Below are 20,266 nucleotides of genomic sequence, written 5' to 3' on the forward strand. Positions count from 1 at the left end.
GTTTTTCCTTCCTACAGGAAAAAATTTTCCTTCCAACTGGAAAAATTTTTCCTGTTGTCCGTCCGTAAACCATTCAAATTTTCGAAAATTGAGAACTTTTTGGCCGACCTTCAGGAAAAATTTTTCTTTCCTTCAGGAAAAATTTTTCTTTCCTTCAGGAAAAATTTTTCTTTCCGACAGGAAAAGTTTTTCTTTCCGACAGGAAAAGTTTTTCTTTCCAACAGGAAAAGTCCTTCCTTCCGACAGGAAAAGTCCTTCCTTCCAACTGGAAGAACTCTTCCTTCCGACAGGACACAAACGAATGTCCGACGTACCACCAACCGAGTCCATTCCAAAGCCAGAAGAACCGACAGCCCCAGCACCACAACAGACTAAGACTCAAACACTTACATTTTTACGCTTGACTTTTTACAATTTGAACTTTGTTCGCGTAGATGTGAATTCTGAAAGAAGTATGAGGGTCTTGTATGACTTTGTACTTCTCCCATAGTTCATGTCTGTCAAACTTACCTGCCATGGACTCTTTCATAAGTTCCATGAAATCGTCTTCGGACAATCCGGGGAAAAGTATGATATCAGTAAGTATTCTCTTTACATCCTTACTTAAACTCTTGGCTGTCTGTACACAAATGACAACTGAAATGTTAAAGTGTCTGAGCTTCTTGAGAATTCGACACATGTCTTGTTCTCTGTTCTTTAACAAAGGATGAGAAGCAAAGTCATCTAAGATAAGAAGACACCTATGAGGGTAAGTCTTCCAATCGTAAGATTGCAATTTCTTCGAAAGGTACTCAATCTCTTTCTGTTTGTTTCTGAAGTGTTTCTTCTCTAATATTCTCTGCATTTCCTCATTTGGGTCTTTAAACTTAGAATTGACATACTCATTTATAGCATTGTACTTCAAAACTCTTCTTTGGTACTTCTTTATCCAATCTAACAACTCAGTATCTTTTATACATACTAACTTAGACTTTTTTATAATATCTTTGAACGAATTGACGGTTTGGTCAAATTGACCAGAAGTACTACAAATGACTACTAACTCATAGAATGGGTTCTTCTCATCTAGTTCTTGTTGTTGTGCAGCCATTTTAAGATAAGTGAAAGTCTTACCCGACCCAGGCGGTGCGATTAGACCTGTTATACCATTCTGAGCAAATAAGAACTTGTCATGTATGGGTTTTATCTGAGCATTTTCCAACTTCCTCTTGTTCTTATTTAAAACATTCTCAAATTTCTTGTCAATGTCAGCAAACTTTTTTTCTAACATATTTTTAGAAAAATTAAAATTTTTATCTTTTAGGAAATGTCTAGCGATTTCGCTATCTATATTCGAGACAAGCTTTTCGACAGCAAAACATCTGTCGACCATAAAATCTTACATAGTGTAAACAAGAAAGGGAATTTGTTCTAAAGTTCTGTTTCTGGGAATATGACAAGAACCATAAAACCTTAAGCAGAGAAGTCTTAAAATTTGTCAATGACAGACTTGTTGACAGAGATGACGCCTCTTGGAGAGATGAAGTCCAACAAAACTTCTTAGAATGCAATGCGCTGTTCTTGAAAATGAAATAGAAAACAGAATAGAAGAGCTATTAAATGACAAAGCACTTTTACAAAAATATGGTTCTGAGAAGTTTGACATAACTCCACCAGAGAAGAAGAAGAGAGAAAAGAAAGAAAAGAAAGTAGAAGAAGAGAAGAAAGAACCAGTTCCAGAGAAGGGGAGATATGACATGTAAAAATAAAATTTTATTTTTAGAACATTTCTGGGTCAATGTCAATGTTCTCTTCCTCTTTAGGAGCAAACACTGGCTTAGACTCTAAAATCTTTTTACCCAATTTACCTTGAACTTCAACTATCTTAGACTCATAATATTCATAGTCGTCTGCTTTCTTTGGTTCATAAGGTATAACAAGTTTGTATGCTTTGCCTTCTTTAAGGTTTGAAAACCTTCTGTCAAAACTTTCTTTGACTGTTAACAAACCTTCTATGTCTAAGTCTTCAAATTTCGCACCATTTTTAGTCACAATAGCAAACTTAACTGGTTCGATGTTCCAAACTTTGTCAAATGTAGACTTTTCAAAATGGTAGAAGTAAACATTCAAATATGTGAATGGGTCTAGTTCTTCTTTAAGTCTGACATGTACTTGTTGACTGAGATGAATTTCGTCATCTTTTCTATCGGATAAAAAAAATATTTTTTTTAAAATTTACTCAGAAAAATTTTTCTTTGTATATACACCATTCTGAACATCTAAAAGACTTTTGACATTTGCCAAGAATGTTCGTTTAGACGCTGTCATATAACCATACTCTTGACAATACTGTTTATACGAATCGTACAATGACCTTTCATCTAAACACTCAAAGTCAGTTTCATCTATGAACAGTTCATATACACTCTTGTTTGCTTCTAACAATGTTTGTCTCTCTTCGGTATGTGGAATTTGTCTTGGATTGAACTTAGAAATATCTAATGTCATGAAATATGAGAACAAGTGGTTGTAAAAGTTAGGTGTCAAAGTTTCTGCTAAGTCGTCAAAATATTCTGTATCTTGCATATGAGCTTCTGACGTTCTGACAACTACATATCTTCTGTCAGAACTTTCTAACTTCATCGGAACGGCGTTGTTTGAAACCATGACGAAATTTGCAACATTTTCACAAACTCTTTGGTCTCTATACTTTCTTTCAACAACTCCAACTTTGTCTGTTATAAGACTCTTCAAAGCATCTGAGTTTAAAACCTTTGTTGTATCTATACTTTGAAGTTCGTTACATACTATAAGTTTCATATTCTCTATTGAAGAGTTAAATTTACCGCAGATGTTTTCTAAGTTTGTCATATTCGGGTTCGAAATAGCCCTCTAACAGTTTGCATAAGATATCTGTAAAGAAAGTGTTCTTACCTGTTCCTTGTTTTCCAATTATGATGAGAGCAGTTTCATTTTTAGCACTTGGATGTTGTAAGATGTTTGCAAACCAACATAAGATATACTCATAGACTCTTTCGTTTCCATTGCATATAATTTCTTTGACATGGTCTAACAAGCTTCTATAACATTTTCTTTCCATTCTACTTGTTCATATTTATATCCAGTGAAGATAGAATAGAAGTTTGGAGATGGTGTATAGAACTTTATACCACGAACTGAAAAATCTTCTAACTTTGACAATAAGATATCCCAAGCATCTAACATCTTCATACCAACTTGTACGACTTTTATTTTCTTAAGTTTCTGTTTACATTCTTGTTCTGAAACTATTGTCGCTTTAGGTTGTTAAAGACTACATCCCATTCTTTCATAACATAACATTCTGGGGCAGAGTCAACATAAATGACTAAACGTTTCAAATTCTCGACTGCTTTGTTATAGTCTCGAAATGGACACATATTTCTGAACGCTTGGAAGTCATAAAAATCTGAAAACGTCTATTCTGTACATTTTTATAAAAATAAAAAAAATATTTTTTTTTATTCTTGAGCTATTTGTTGTTGCATTTGTTCCATTTGTTGCATTTGTTGTTCTTGAGCTATTTGTTGTTGAAGTTGTTCTTGTAGTAACAATACTTTCACCAGTTGCATCTTCCAATTCGAAACTTTCTGCCGTCATTGACAAATACATAGGACATAAAAGTTTTACAGGAACAAAGTTTGCGTCAACTAAGGTTAAGTTTATGTTTGCTAAAGTGTTTGAGTTCACTAAAGCTGAAAAACTCTGCATTCGAATGAACAATAGGCAAACCAGCAGAGAAAGTGTTGTTTATACGCATGAGTATCTTTTGGTCATAGTAGTTTCTGTCAACATTCGAATAGCACTTTGAACCTAAGTTTGAAACAATATATAAAATAGGTGTACTTAAAGTCAATGGAACAGACATTCCTTGTATGACACCTTTTCCTGTTATGGAAACTGTTGTAGTAAAAACCAGATATAAGTTTTGTATTATAGCTCATATCGTTTATACTAAACTCAGTCGGACATCCAAACATAATGAAACCTGCTCTAGTTGCAGCACATGTTACATCCGTCCTTAAAGTATTAAATAAGTCAACAAAACCTGTTGGTGGTATATCTGAGTAAGTATCTTCAAAGAAGTATTTTTACCATTCACAACAACAAAAGTCTTCTGGTGTCAAAAGAGCAAAACAGGCTTTAGTCGTCATCGTGTTTAAGGTCAGTTTACAATACCGTCCTTGAGGACTTTGTAAGTTTTTGTTATAGAATTATATGACTCAGGGTTTTTTAGTCGTAATAGTATAAACCACTATGTCTTCTGCCATTTACTTAGCAAACAAACTTTAATGAAATGTTGTGGTCGTCAAATATTTTTATGACGTCTGGGAAACTATATTTTAAGTTCAACGTTTCACCTCCTTTCATAACGTATATCTTGTCAATGACATTGTATGAAACACCACAGCAACAATGTCGGGTTCTATTCTTTGATGTTTATATCGTCTGCCTCTGTCAAAAGTTTCAATAGTTCTTTCAAAATTTCATGAGGTGCGATGACATATGAGTTCACTTTTACAGGGTTGCTCAACCAAGTTTAACATTATACCCAAAGCCTGACAAATCTTCTCCTGAGTTTTAAGTTTGTCTTTAAGTTGTTGGTAGTCGTTTCGAATATCTGCAACAGAACTTAAGTCTCTGCTAACTTCAGGGTATGTTGGTTGTTCTTTTACAGGAACTATTGTTATACCATCTTCGTCTTCGTATGGTTTCCCCACTTCAACATCTCTGTCTTTGACATTGACAACAACACTTTGACTGTTTGTTTGAGTTGGTGAATTTAACTTCACATCTGCCATCGCCATTAAACCTTTTGAAACACTTACGCTTCTATTTTTCGGAAATGACATTTTACTTAGATAAAAAGATGGACGTATTTGAGTATCTCTTCGAATTGAAGCAAAACAAAGTTTACACACACAAACAATACAAGTTCATTGACAGAGTAGTTCTTTACACAAACAATGGAAAATGTTATAGAATAGCAGTCTTTGCTGAACCAAAATATTTTCATAAAGCAAAGAAAGTTGGTATAACCGAGATGGTGAAAGTTCTTGAAGCAGACAAAAATATAACAACAAAACTGACCGATATTTCTAAAGGTAAGTTTATAATACAATATTATATCAAAACTGGCGTACTGTCAATATTTGACGGAGAGAAGTCAGTTCAAGAACAACTTACTGACCTGCTGCCAAAATCTGCTCGATGGAAGCTGTCGTTATGCCAATCTGAGGAGCCCCAGCAGGTTTCATCGAACGAATCTTCAAAAGAGCATCTTCCGTGAAAAGTGCTATTGGTTTTGTAAACTTCATTGCTCTCAGTTCATATGGACCGTCTCTGTCACCAGTATATTGTATTTGTACAGTACCAACAGTTGAAATACCACCCATAAAGTCTTCTGAGTCAGCAAAATGGAATGCCAAGCCAAAAGTTTGAACGGTCTCCATTTGTATATTGAGTTTTTTGACCTCCTGTATGAGTCCATACTTTCACATATGGCATAATAGAACTTTGCATTTCAGGGTTAATGGTTGTTGTGAAGTTGTTGTTAAAGTTCATAGCATCTAATGTCAAGTTGTATGACCTCATATCCTCAACTGTAGAATATTCTTCTCTTGGATAATATTTGCCATCTATGTTTATATGATATTTAATACCGGGGTTGTAGAAACAAGAATAGTCATTTATAGTTCGTTGAACAGTACAAACATAGTATCTGCATGTTTCATTGCAGTTGTTAAAGCAATATCTGTTCTTGCACCTGCGGTTCCTGGATTTTGGTTTCCAACTTCACCTGCAAAGTCTTTGACAGATATTTGGTGTATAGGGAACATAAGTGGAACTGCAATATATTTGGCAGCTAAAGCATTTGAAATATCTGGTCCAACATATAGACTGCAAGTCTGCTTTCTATTCTCTTGCATTCAAACTGTTTGCATGTGAACTTAACTGGGTCCCAAGCAGTTCCAGCAGCATTGAAATAATACTTTACTTCAGTGTTGAGGTTTGAGAAACCAAAGTTTAGGTCAACTTTGTCTTTGCAAAATTCGGCGAATGACGTTTGATTTGCTCCCTTTACGTCTGTAAGAGTGAATGGGTCTTGCGTTGGTGCAATGACTAAGTTATTTGCTTGGAGTAAGTTCAATAGAAATTTTTCCTGCCAGTTTGGCAAGTATCTTAAAAACCTGAAGATGAGGAAAGATGACAAAGGAACTCTAAGTTTCAGTTTTACTTTAGTGACAGCATTTCCATCTGAACCAGAAAGGTTAACATAAACTCTGGAACGTTTAGGGTCAAGTCTTCTTATTTCTCAATGGTTGCGTACTGGTCTGTTTGTTCTCTAGCTTGTGGTTGTACTGAGTTTCTTAAAGCGAACCATTCATAGTTTGCCCATGTTACTGTTGAACTAAGTCAGAGTTAGAATATATCTTATATCCATTGAAAACTTCTGGAGCATATTGGTATCCGACAAAAAATTCCATTGCAACCTTTCTTACCTCTCAAGTCAGCAGAAGGTTTTATTTCAATGTCTTGTTCCACGTATAAGAATGAGTTGTCATAGAAATTATATGAAACCTGTCGCAAGCAATATCTACTGTTGTTGAAGAACCTTCTCCAAACTCACCTACGTTTCCATAAGAAACAGCAGTTTATATTCGTAAGTTCCAGGAACTATTTCTGACCTTCTAATGGCATTGTCGCATTCGTTATACCATTCGAAACATTTCCATTCATGGCATCCAAAACTGTTGGCGTTATATTCTGAGCGGCGTACATTTCATATGGGTAAAAATATAGAATAGTTGGATTTATATGTCATAATAGAACCCACGTGGACCAAGCTTTACTTTCTCCTGACTGAGTTTTTAACTCTTCTTTTTCCTTCATTGCCACTACTTTCACTAGATGAAGTTACTTCTTCACTACTTTCACTTTGTTCTACTCTTCTTCTTTGGTGTCGCTTTGGTAACTTGCCCTCTGCTTCAAGTTGTTGCATCTTTGCATTATGTTCATCTAGTATGTTGCAAATTTTCCATGCCCTTTTTGCCTTTGGACTCTGGTCGCCCATCTCAGGTAACCTATATCCTAGAAAGAGTTTGTCATAGTCTGTATTTGAGTCTTCGCGTATTGTTTGCATGACTCTTTCCTGAGTTTCCGGTTCAAGCTCTTCAAACAGTGCCTGTCCATATGGAATATGCTCGTTTCCAAATATATGTTTTTGTAGCCATTCTGGTTTTCTTTCCATGTTACCAATTATATCTTTTGTGAATGGGAAAGCTTCTACCCAATCTTTCAGTCTTGCGTCGTTTATTTCTGTAGTTGGTTTTTATTTTGTCAAGGAACATGTTTTTCAATACTAACATTTCATTTGGTACTGTCCATTTGAGTTTTCTTAAATATTCATCCCTTCTCGGTTCATTGTCTGCAAAGTAAGTTTTTATGACATTTTGTAAACTTTCGTTTGCAAGGTCATGTACAATAGGTTCTCTTCCTTCTCTCGCCCTAACTCTCTTTCTAAACTCTTCACCAAATATACATCTCTATGGTTTGTGTAGTTCTTTGAGATAAATGTTCTAGAACGTCAGGTGTTATATTTCCATCAGCCATGTTCATTTCATACTGGTCCAAAATATCTGCATGTTTCATATCTTTCAATGGCATTAAAGCCGCGCTTAAAATACCAGCTATATCTGGTTCACCATTGACTTCCATTGCGTCTACAACTTCTTGGAATTGAGTTGTAAGTTTATGAACCACCTATCCGGGTTAGCTTTATGACCCCATCTCATTGTAGTTCCATCGTCTGCAGAAACAAAAGTAGGTTTGTTTCCATCTTGGTTAGGTTCTGAATGAACTTTAAACAATGTTTCATTTCTATATGTTTTCTTGAAATTTAACCTTTTATCTTCACCGAGTTCATCCGAAGATTGAACGTTAAATGCTCGTAAGTAAAAAGGGTTGTTGTATTTGTGTACATTTTTTTCAGTACTTCCATTCTATGCTGAATATTTTCATCTGGTGTTGGAGTCTTTTGTATGTCGGCAAACATTTTTCGATATTCTTCTACTATGTCAGCCGAATCTTTCTTAGACTCTTGGAAAGATTCCATATTCACCTCATGCTCTTGTTGAGGGTCAAGATTTTTCGGCTGTTCCAAATCTTCATCTAGTTCTGTGAAGTTAGTTTCCAAAGGAGTGACTTGTTCGTTCCTTCAGGCTCTTCTAGCTGTTGTTGCTGAACTATTTCTTCCATGTCTGGTTGTATCTGAACTAGTTCTTCCTGTGGAGTTTCTTGTACCTCATCTGCTGGCTTTCATATATTCCGAGACCGTTTTCAACAATTTCCCTATCTACGTCATCCGCATTCATAAGCTTTTGTTCTTTCGTTCCGTCTCTATTTTTTTACGCGTTTCATGACGAAAGTTGAATTGTCATTTAGCTCTGACATCAAATATCTCGGAGTAAATTCATCCATGTCATTTGATGATATGCTATTAAATCATATCCTTAGCGAGCTTGTATTTCCAGGTTTGAAGATTATATCCGTTTTTGGTGCTGAGCCATAAAGCTAAATAGGTTCGGGTCAGTATTTCCATCCTTGAACTTTCCAATAGCTTCTTTATATCTGTCACTAAAGTCAACAGTATCTGGGAAACCACACTCTTCTTTAAGCATTTTTAAGAATTCTTGGTTTCCTTGTTCTCTACTTCTTTTATGTCCTTGCTCTGTTTGTGGAGGTGGTTGTTGTGCAGGGTTTTGAACTGTTGGTTGTTGTGCTGGGTTCTGAACTGTTGGTTGCTGTGCTGGTTGTGGAGGTGGTTGTTGTGCAGGGTTTTGAACTGTTGGTTGTTGTGCATGCCTGTGTCTGTGTCCATGTGACGATGTAAATGTTTTAGGTAGTCCTGGTGCAGGTGCTTCTCTTGAGGGTTTGGTGGTATATAAGTTCCACCAGCTGGCACATATGTTCCATCTGCAGCGTAATGTCCTACCTGACTTTTCGTTTTTAAGAAAGCATTTACTAGGTCTGTTTTGGTCTGTTGTAACTCTTTTTCTTGACTTTTCACAACAGTTGCTCTAACGGCGTCATAGGCACTTTGAACTGCCTGTCTCGTTGCTGCATCTGTTATTTTCGTCATATTTTGTGCTACTTCTTTTAACTCTTTGTCGAAACCTTCAGACTTCAGTTTCTTTCCAGATGAGAAGTCGTTCACTTGTTTCACCTTACTATGAAGAGCTTCGAAGGCGTTCTTAAAGTCAGCATTTGTTAAAGCTTCATTTGAACTGTCTTCATCCGCTTATATTTTTGTCCTTATTGACCCTATGAGTTGGGCTGCTTTAGCGTTGGCTTGGGCATCTAACCAGTCATTGTTAGCTTTTATATATTCTGCGCTTTTTCAATTGCCTTTTGCATGGCTGCGTCGTTATTTTTACTTTCTTGTGCTAAGTTTTCATACTGTACGGTTTGGTTTTGCAACTGTAAAAGTTTTTCTGCCTTTACATTTGCTTCAACTTCTTTTTTATACTCATCGCTATCCATATATGTCTTCAGGGCTTTTTGTTTTATCTCTTCATCTTTCAGTATTTTATATTGAGTAGTATGGTTTTTCAAATTTATGACATCTTGTTCCATTTTTGCTACTTCTGCTGCTTTTTCTGACACTTTTTTCGCATATTCCTCTGTACTTAGTTCTTTCAGTTGTTCTTCTTTCTTCTTTTTCTCTACGTTTAACTCATTGAGTTTCTTTGTGTGTCTGTCATATTCTAGTTTCTTTTCGTTTTCACTTATTTGCTTCTGTATGTCTATGTTTGACTTTTTGACATCTGTTATTTGATTTTTGAGTGAACTCAAATTCATTTGACTTTGAGGGTTATAGGCTGTTCCGTCTGCAGCTCCACCATAGCCTGCCATTTTCGCTAAAAGTGCCGCTCTTAAACCTCCACTCTGTGCACCAACAACTCGGTTTAAAAGCATAGGATTGCTTGACATTTGTTGCAACATAGTGGGGTCATTCAGCATTTGTTGTTGCAACTGTTGTTGTGGTGTCAGTTTTACTATTGGATGTTTCAATGCTCTCTTCCTCTTACGTATATTCTTACGTAGCTTACGTGGCATTTTAAGTGAAGTTAAAAAGCGGTTTTATACTAAACATCTTCGGGGCTAGAGGGCGCAACGCGCCTGGAAGCCCCAATACCTTTTTTTTTTTTTAATATTAGTAATTTTTTATGTGTTAATTAACAACTGAATCTGAATTTCTTCAAATTTTCAGAAATTTTGAGGGAAAATCAGATTTCTTTTCAAATTACTTGGAAATAATCATTTTATTTGAGAGTTCAATGTTTGTTTTTGTTGTTGAGGTACTAATAATAATTCGATTTTTTGTCTTTCAAAATTTATTTAAACCGCATTGAGTATTGAAAATTAAAGAAATTACGTTGAAGAGAATATATCATATAGTTAATATAAAACATATTTATCATGAAAAAAAATTGAATAGTCAAATCAGAAAAAAAAATGTTTTTCAACCTTTTCATACTTATAAGTAGCGAACAAAACAAATGTGAAGAATGTGAGCGTGCATTCAAGAAGATCATCCACAAAGGCAATTTCAACATCAAAGATCGCGAATTTCCGTTTTGCAAAGGAAATCAAAAATGTAATTCTCTTTCAAACACTGTTCATAAGAAAATACTTCAACACATCAGTCCACGCGACTATTGTTCATCCATAAAACTATGTCGTCCAACGGCTTCTTCTCTTTCTATGAAACCAAGAAAATCAGCAAGCGAAATTTCATTTCATGACGCAGAGGATAACTGTAAATTCTGCACCGATTTCTTTGAATGGTACCTCAATGAAGGAATTGAAGATAGTATGGTTCCACTCGTCCAGAAAATGTTCCAAGCGCTTTGCGATCTTGTGGGCAGTTCAGACACGTTTGAACATATGTGTGAAGTCCTCAAGAAAAAGAATTATGCTCCTGTAGCAATCAGGAATTTCTTTAATTTGCTTAGAGCCAAGTTCGATAATCAGGAATTATGTGCAAGAATGGCGCTTTGTCCATCGTTATAAATTTCAAGAATACTTGTATTATGAAAATTAAAAGTCGTTTTCATTCTTACTTCTCATTTTAATATATGTTCGATTTGGAATCTTCAAAAAAAACTCAAGATTTTTTTATGCATTCTATTCTTCAACAATATTCCTAGTATACAAAAATATCACATAAAAATATTGGTGCTTTGATTATTTTCCTATATTTTTATGAGATTTATCAAATTCTGGTATATTCATGCAAAAATCGGTGCAAACCGAATGGATTATATAAGTAGATGAAAATATATTAATAATTGAATGAACAATGATCTTTCCTGAAAATAATTGTGTTTCAAAACTAACTTTAGTAATTAGAAGTACACGATATAAGTTCAATATATGTATTTACTATTGATACCCTATGGCATATTGAATTTTTATTGAGAATTGATAACTCTTTATGAGGAATCTTTTGATCAAAATTCCAAAATGAAAATTATTGTATTTTAGCATTAAATTCATACCTCTATTTATTAAATAGAACCATTCACTAGCTGGAACAAGTGTGACAATATGACACTTTTATAAAATTCTCATTACCCAAGAAAGTGTTAAATACATCAAAATTCAAGCGTTAGCGATGAAATCATAGGTTGAACTATTAAGTTCCAACCAAAATACTAATCATCATCTTGAATGTATTCAAAAATATTAAAAAACAAAAATCTCATGAAATTAAGTATCATTGTAAGGTATTCCTGATTCATTTTCTTAGAATCTTCAGACACTAGTTTCAAGATGAGCATTCCATGGATCAATTTTTCAAAAAATTTTATCAACTTAAAAAAAAAAACTCGAATGTAAGCGTTCAAATACTAAGGCAATCGATTTTACATCAATTGTTCTTGGATTGCATTATTTTCATATTCGATGAATCTGTAATTTTCCCCTTACATTGGCAAAAATTCAGATTTGTTTTATCTTTAGCAGGAAATAATTGATACAATAGAGAGACCAATGATGATGCTACGTAAAATTATAATAGTTCCGATTCGGAGTAATTTTGTTTCAAAATTTATCCAAACTTCGGGCCACCTTTTTTTGGGGAACTGAGGGAAACTGAGCACTTTTTCTCTGTGAATATTAGATTTTTTATTAATATGTTTAAACAAATATTATCTATTACTATATTTTAGATTATTGTTTAAATAAAATTTAAATTATAATAAATATTCGCAGAGTTTTGATGAAAAAATTGTGTCACTTTTGCAAAAATTGAGAGCCCTTTTGGGCAACTGAGCGACGATTATTTTTGATCAATCAATCTCAATATCTCAATATCTGTTAGTTATTAACTAAAAGTAGTTGAACATTTGATATCAATTATTATTGTTATCAGATATTATTATCCATTTATAGTTAAATCACGCAATTTTTATCTAGTTTTAAATAATTTAACGATAATATTTTGGATTTGGAAGCTAGATTTGTAATATATCCATGTATACTGTACCCTTTACAAGAATAGTGTACAATTTTTAACTAAATTGAAATTTTTGAAAAAGAATCTTATTATTTGGAAAAAATATTGTGCTTTTGAATGAATTTGAAAATATAATAATACAAAAAGATAATATAAAACATATAGAAAAGGGTTGAATGTATATTTTGATGTATTGAATGTGTTATTTTCAGTTGCCCTCAGTTTCCCGAAAATTTTAGGAAAAAGAGCGATAGTTTCCTCAGTTGCCCGACGATTATTGTAAACATTGTTCAGTTTCCTCAGTTGCCCGACGATTATTTTAACTATGATTTCCTCAGTTTCCCGAAATGACGATAGTTGTAAACTTCACTCAGTTTCCTCAGTTGCCCGACGATTATTTTAACTATGATTTCCTTAGTTTCCCGAAATGACGATAGTTGTAAACTTCACTCAGTTTCCTCAGTTGCCCGACGATTATTTTAACTATGATTTCCTCAGTTTCCCGAAATGACGATAGTTGTAAACTTCACTCAGTTTCCACAGTTGCCCGACGATTATTTTAAACTTTATTTCATCTGACTTTTTTCATTTACTTTATTATCTTAATATTCTTCATACATTATCTTCTATATTTATCAATTTCTATTAAATATTTCAATTATACAATTTTTGACTAAGTTATTCTTTTATACTATTATAATTTGAATTATCACCAATCACTTAATTAGATATCTTTATTTAAATACATAATATCTAAAATTGATAGTGATTTTTCAAAAGAAAAAATTTCTCTGTAAAGAAAAAGTATAAAAAATTAATGGATTTTAAAATTTTTGCTAACAAACTAGAATTGTCAAGAGTATATATCGACGTTTCAAATCAATATTTATAAACACTTATATTTATTAAAAGAATTTTAGGGCTGTACAAGATTTAAAAAAACATTGCCGGGTTACCGTAGAGGCCTAAAAAAATCGCGCCTCGGCGGCAAGCCGCCTCGGCATTAAGAATGCGCATCTAAATTTTTATATGTCCTTCTTTCTTTTATTTTTCCCTTCCCTTTCTTTTCTTTTTCTTTTTTTCCCTCCTCTTGCTCTCATTTACCTTTTTTTTCCTTTTCTCATCATTTTTCAAAATTTTAAATTTTTATCAAAAATCTTGCCTATAAAGCAGACTATGGAACCTTTTAATGCCTCTTAATCAATATTATACAGCATAAAGCATATTAAATGAAAGTAATTACGTATAAATTTATTTTATTATCTTATTTATTAATTCTTTAGCATGTATTGTTTAATATTAACTTTTCTGTACATTAAATATGATATCTCCAAAGTATGAATGCCTTGTAACGAAACGAAAACTTAATTTTATGTTGAATATTTGTCACAAACATTAGATTATTAAAATATATGTTGGATATCCCTTAGTATGAGACTTCATGACTCTTGTAGTCTAACGTGAGCTTTGGATTGCAAGCTCTGTGGTTAACGAACATAAATTAATTGTAAAGTTTTCAAAATTTTTCATCGTTTCTATCAGCATCTATTTTTCCTTTAAAATAATATATTTGTATGAATACAATATTTAGTAATTTTTTTATTTCCCATAATTTCATTCAAAATTTCAGAAAAAATTAATTTCTATTCAATATTATTTCAGCTTCAAAACACTTCATTCTTATAGATGTTGATTCACTAAAGTGTGATACTCAATGTCTTATTTCAATGAAAATTGTTCTGCAAATTTATTTCACTTTTGACCTCACTTTTTCCGTAATTCAATTTTTTACTTTTAATATTTTAGATCTTCATAATATCATTTGAAAAATTAACCATATAAAAAAATCAAGTTAACAATTCACTTTTTCCGTAATTCAAAAATCAAAATATATAATAATATATCTTTTTATCAAATATTATTATTATATTCTATGAAAAATGAGGTCCGGAAATTTTGCGGATTCCCGTAACTCAATTTTACGGAAAAAGTGCAGTAAACTATTCAAAATACGGAAAAATTGGTGTAAACTAATGATTTTACGGTAAAATCACGGAAAGTCCCGGAAGAATATATGTGCCTATATGAAATTATACAAAAATGAATCAAACGCATTTTAAAAGATTGTTCTTGTATTATAAATGCTATTCGCAGATTTATTAGTTGAAGAAAATTACCAAATTTTTGCCGATTTACAAAAAATGATTTACAAAGCATATTTTTATAAGGCTTTAAAAATCTTTAAAATGTGACCGGTGACGGAAATCCATGGTAACCAACCGCGGTTCCCGTTTGGAATGCCATAAAGAATTTCATAGAAATCTGTTTAATTTATTGCATAATTTAACAAGAATAAGAATTTATGAAATCCAATAAGTTAATTAATATCAAAATTTTATGATTTAGGAAAGTAGATTATATATATTGAAATAATAGAGGAGCAATAGGATTAAGAAAAAAATTAAGAAAATAAAAATGTATTGATAACTATCGTCATTTCGGGAAACTAAGGAAATCATAGTTAAAATAATCGTCGGGCAACTGAGGAAACTGAGTGAAGTTTACAACTATCGTCATTTCGGGAAACTAAGGAAATCATAGTTAAAATAATCGTCGGGCAACTGAGGAAACTGAGTGAAGTTTACAACTATCGTCATTTCGGGAAACTAAGGAAATCATAGTTAAAATAATCGTCGGGCAACTGAGGAAACTGAGTGAAGTTTACAACTATCGTCATTTCGGGAAACTAAGGAAATCATAGTTAAAATAATCGTCGGGCAACTGAGGAAACAAATATTTGGTTTTATATTTTTTTGGATCAAATCCATTTTAATAGAATTTATATACTATTCATCTATTAGTAAACACTACCGTATATTATTTTTTAAGCTATCTTATTTTTTGAAGTTTTATTCAAATCTTTGGTCGCAAGAAGAATTGCATGATAAATAAAAACATTTAATCAAAGTCAATTTTATTTTTCATATTCAAATGGACTGAGTGTTAACATTTAACATTTTTTGCTAATTGTCGTCAAAAATTAGGCGTAAAGCAAAAATTGATATTTCATATGGTTTTATGATAGATAAGCATTATATTCCCACTCATTATATTCGTAAATTTTGAGGTTTATCCTTCGCTTTTAAGATCATTGAATTTGATTTTTATATAAAATAGTTATATATTAGAAAATAATATGAGTTTATGTGATATTATTTTTCAGAAGATTTTGTGTTCTTCTTCAAAATTCTATTTTTTTATTAAAAAGTATCTTTACAAAATATACATTTACTTTAATTAATATTTAAAAACGTGCTCTATCAAAAGTTCCAAAAATTCAATATTTTAGCTTTTCTGAGGTGTCACTTTTGATGAATTTCTGTTTACAACAATATATCTTAATATTTAATAAATCACTAACAAAATCAATTTATTCGTAAAATCATGATGATTTTTTTTATCGGACTAATATCATACATCATGTTCTAATTATGTTAAATGATTTTTCGTTAAAATTTATAAAATTCAATTTACAAACAAAGTCCTTTTGACCACTTAAATATATTTGGGTATAACATGATCCTTTTGCAGTTTGCGTAAAAAACAAAATATTTTTATGTATACATTGTCCGATTTGAATTCATTTACGATTTCTACTGAAAACCAGGCCATTTTTGCTCTCAAATAACTTATCATTTTGTAATCGATTTTAATAAATTATATAGATTATTTAGTTGATTATAAAACTATAAAAATTGATTGCAAAATCATCTGACAATTTCTCACAATTTTATTTTGAATAAAATTTGTTGAATTTCTATTCAAATATTTTTTATAAATGATTGTTGCTCTATTGACGTACTTGACTTGTTGTGCAAAAGAAGGTATACAAGTCAACTTTGTTGATTCAGATTATGCTGATTTCGATATTACATACGTTAGAAAAGAAAAGAAAAGTTATTGGCATCGAACTTATTACGAAGATGTAACTTACTCAACAACTTATCATAATAGAGGTTGGTTCGTTGTTTTCAGAGAGTACATAAACAGAAAGCCAAGAAGTTTGCATTTTGTTAAAGGATCTAATAATGGCGTAGCAGATTATGATGATATACACTTTGAAACCATAACTAGTGTTGACCCTGTAACAGGCTATCTGAGTTTATGTTTTAACATCACCAACAATGGAGACGAACCGAAGAGAATAGATGTTGGTGTATTCGCTGATATTCAAGTCGCAGGAAACGATTATGCAACAGTCATCCCATTAGAAAATAGAAGAGGTTTCACAATGACTGATCCTGATACTGGCATCACTTTCACGTTATTGGTCAAAGATGCATCTGGAACAACAAATGTTGATGCATTTTATTACGGTAAATTTAACAGAAGGTGGGCAGAGATTTATGATGATTACTACAACAATCAAGTTGTAAACTACTACCCTAAGAGGTTCCCATACTTTAAAAACATAACCACTACTCCAACAAACCTAGAAAACGAAGATAGTGTATTCGCATTTTCTTGGCAGAAAAGAGATATCTATCCAGGAAAAACTTTAAGTTATGGAACAACTGCAGGTACAGGATCCAACTTAAAGAGCCCACCTTTTGCCAAATGGACATGCGATTTCAAAGATAACTATGATCCCTATGAAAAGGTTACAGTGACATTTAGCATTGGAGATTATGATGAAGGAGAATACATTTTTATTTATTATCAACATGATACAACACCAGAATTGCTGAAAAAATTTTATGTCAAAAATTCTCCAACAGTCAAATCATATTCTATGGACATTTATCTTGACTCAAATCCAACATATAATATAAAGATTTATGCAATTGATAGCAACAAATGGAAGTCTAATATCCTTGAGAAGACTTTCGTTGTAACTTCAAAGCCAACATTATCTATCACAAATCAGATTGATCAGACGTATAAGAGTAACTCCCTGATCTACATTGAAGGCAATGTTAAAGATATGACATCAGTCAAAATTGGTTACAGATTCGATGATTCATTCACAAACTATGATGACACATTATATTCTTGCCAAGGATATGAAATGAAATATAATGCTTATATTCCAATTGACTCATCACTTCAAGCTGGAACCCATACACTCTATGTCTTCGCCGAAAACACTTATAGTGTAAGATCTCAAGAGGCTAGTGTAACTTTCGAACTCATAATATCTACTGCTCCATCCATCAAGAGTGTAAGAGTATCAAATGCCATTGCACAGCCAGGAGAAAAGATTTATATAACTGGCCTTTTCAAGGACACTGATTCAAACGATGCAATCTCATTCAGTGCTCAGTTCGGAAGTGGAGAATTAAAATATCTTGGTGAATTAGCAACAAATGGAAGATGGCAGATATTCAACTTCTCTTACACAATTCCTAAAGTTACAGAACTCAAGGACTATAAAATCACCGTCTTTGGCAAAGATAAATCAGGCAATCCATCAAATGATGCATCTGTCACTATAACAATCTATATCCCGCTTAGAACACCTCAATATACACCTCTTTCAACACCACTTACAACTCCATTTACAACCGCTCTCCAGACTCCAGCATCCACAGCTCACATTACACCATTTACAACAGCTCTCCAAACACCGGCATCCACAGCTCATGTAACGCCATTTACAACTGCTATTGAAACACCATTCTCAACAGCTCATGTCACACCATTTTCAACTGTCATTGAAACGCCAGCATCCACCGCCTTTAGAACAGAGTCTTCAACAGCATTTGAAACTCCATTCCAATCACTTTTCCAGACAGCTGTTGAAACACCATTTGAAAGCGCATATCAAACTCCTGAATTAACAGTTCAAGAAACCCTCTTCCAAACAGCCGAAGAAACTGTTTTCGAAACCCCATTTGAAACAGTTTATCAAACAGCTGAAGAAACTCCATATGAAACTGTTTATCAAACTGTTTCTAGTACACCTTTTGAAACTGAATATGAAACTCCATTTGAAACAGCTTTCAATACAATGGAAGAAACTCCGTTCAGTACTCCATATGTCACAAAGTTTGAAACTTTTGCTGAGACTCCTTTCATTTCTCCATTTGAAACAAACGCACAGACTGCTCATGAAACACCTTATTCTACTGCATTTGATACTCCATATCAAACATCTTTTGAAACACCATTTGAAACAACTGTAGATACACCATATAATTCACCTTTCCAAACAATTGTTCCAACAAAGAAAGAGACACCTGATCAAACACCACAAAATACGCCCGGCTCAACTTTCTATCAGACACCTTATGAAACTGTTGATGAAACTGTTTATCAGACACCATTCACTACTCCATTCAACACACATGTAAATACAGTTCAGGAAACTCTTGTTGAAACCCAGAAAGAGACACCATTCAACACTCAAAAAGAAACTCCATTTGTTACATTCCAGCCAACACCATTTGAAACTCAACAAGAAACACCTCATGAAACATTCATTCCAACACAACAGCAAACTGCAGCCGAAACAAATGCAGAGACAGCTGTTGAAACACCATTTACAACTCCAGTTAACTCTCCAGTTACTCCAGTTCCAACTACTACCACAAATGAAGAAAATCACTCAATTCTTTACAATTCTCATTCATCAATAATGCAGGATTCATCTTCTCTCAAGAATCACAAGAGCAAGAACATGCTTCCAATTATTGTCATTTGCTGTTGCGTTCTTATTGCAATTATTGCAGCAGCAATCATTGCAGCTATTTTGATTCATAGGAAGAATGCAAATGAATCTGAAGAAGAAGAATCAGCAGTTGAAATGGAGGAAACAGTAATAACACCACAAGTTGCTACAGACTCTATTACTCACGATAATCCATTATTTACAACTTCAATTAATGATGAATCTGAAGACATATTTGCAAATGAATTTGAAGAATCTAATCCAGTTCATTATTTCTTTGAGAAAGAAAATGAATAATTTGTTTGATTATAAAAATATATTGTTTTGCGGATTTTTCCAAAAATAATTTATCAAAATTAAAATTTAAAAATTCAAATCCTCGGAAGGTTAGTATATTGTTAGTTTGGAATTTATTTGTTAATAAATGATTAAATAAGAATTCATCTTAAGTTCTAGAAAAATGATTTCTTTTTGAATGTTATCTTTTAGCTATTATTTCACAGTTATGATTTAATTTTGATATTGAACCGATTTTCGTTAAAACAGATGTGTTCTTGTTGAAAAAATGGAATAAAAAAATATTTATTAGTTTTTCAGAAGAATATATTGAATAAAAAACTTAGTGAAAAACAACTTGCTGCATTAGCTGCTGGAAGACAAAAGAACCCACGTTTGCTGGCGAAGAAAGCTAGAGAAGAAGCAAAAGCAAAGGAAGAACAAAAAGCTAAAGAAGCTGAAGCAAAGAAAGAGTAAATGGTTTATTTTTATCCGAATTAAATGTATAGACAAATACCTTTATCTGTTGCGTTCAGTAGTGAAAACTCTGACGTCAAAATAAAGGGGAACAGAGTAACGTTTAAGTTTCCAACAGACTGGATTGTGAACATAAATGAAGAGAAGTACATTGGCATAACATCTATGTATATAACACGTGCTTTCAGAAAGGTTGACTTTATACTTCAAGTCGAGATAGAAAATGACGAACAGTCTTTAAACGCCCAAAACATTCACATATACAAATACTTTAAAGACGATACAACATTGTTGCAATGTAT

General features: G+C 32.8%; 5 protein-coding genes and 1 pseudogene across 6 annotated transcripts, besides 4 other annotated features; 3 read left to right on the forward strand and 3 right to left on the reverse strand.

Moving 5' to 3' along the window:
- Positions 1-7,871: part of a mobile genetic element that runs on past the window's edge.
- Positions 473-1,270, reverse strand: TVAGG3_0719550 (protein of unknown function, DUF4106 family; the record flags this gene model as incomplete). The annotated part of the gene is made up of 1 exon (XM_051244063.1): positions 473-1,270. A coding segment is annotated over one exon (798 nt), but the record flags the coding sequence as incomplete, so codon positions are not given.
- On the reverse strand, positions 6,834-7,093 carry TVAGG3_0719560 (annotated as a pseudogene). The gene has a single exon. A coding segment is annotated over exon 1 (260 nt).
- Positions 7,872-9,399: 1,528 nt separating the features above from the next.
- On the reverse strand, positions 9,400-10,137 carry TVAGG3_0719570 (protein of unknown function, DUF4106 family; the record flags this gene model as incomplete). Its single annotated transcript, XM_051244064.1, has 1 exon — positions 9,400-10,137. One exon carries the CDS (start codon positions 10,135-10,137, stop codon positions 9,400-9,402), a length of 738 nt encoding a protein of 245 aa, XP_051090651.1.
- Positions 10,138-10,536: 399 nt separating this feature from the next.
- Positions 10,537-11,094, forward strand: TVAGG3_0719580 (saposin family; the record flags this gene model as incomplete). Its single annotated transcript, XM_001305344.1, has 1 exon — positions 10,537-11,094. The coding sequence occupies one exon, from the start codon at positions 10,537-10,539 to the stop codon at positions 11,092-11,094; it is 558 nt and encodes a 185-aa protein (XP_001305345.1).
- A 2,357-nt stretch (positions 11,095-13,451) lies between these two features.
- Positions 13,452-13,650: a mobile genetic element.
- A 2,244-nt stretch (positions 13,651-15,894) lies between these two features.
- Positions 15,895-15,932: a mobile genetic element.
- A 447-nt stretch (positions 15,933-16,379) lies between these two features.
- On the forward strand, positions 16,380-17,206 carry TVAGG3_0719610 (dextransucrase protein; the record flags this gene model as incomplete). Its single annotated transcript, XM_001305346.2, has 1 exon — positions 16,380-17,206. A coding segment is annotated over one exon (827 nt), but the record flags the coding sequence as incomplete, so codon positions are not given.
- Positions 17,207-17,525: 319 nt separating this feature from the next.
- On the forward strand, positions 17,526-19,508 carry TVAGG3_0719620 (bifunctional inhibitor/lipid-transfer protein/seed storage 2s albumin superfamily protein family; the record flags this gene model as incomplete). Its single annotated transcript, XM_001305347.1, has 1 exon — positions 17,526-19,508. One exon carries the CDS (start codon positions 17,526-17,528, stop codon positions 19,506-19,508), a length of 1,983 nt encoding a protein of 660 aa, XP_001305348.1.
- A 315-nt stretch (positions 19,509-19,823) lies between these two features.
- Positions 19,824-20,266: part of a mobile genetic element that runs on past the window's edge.

The sequence above is a fragment of the Trichomonas vaginalis genome, chromosome III (assembly GCF_026262505.1).
Source record: "Trichomonas vaginalis G3 chromosome III, whole genome shotgun sequence".
NCBI classification, from domain to species: Eukaryota; Parabasalia; order Trichomonadida; family Trichomonadidae; genus Trichomonas; species Trichomonas vaginalis.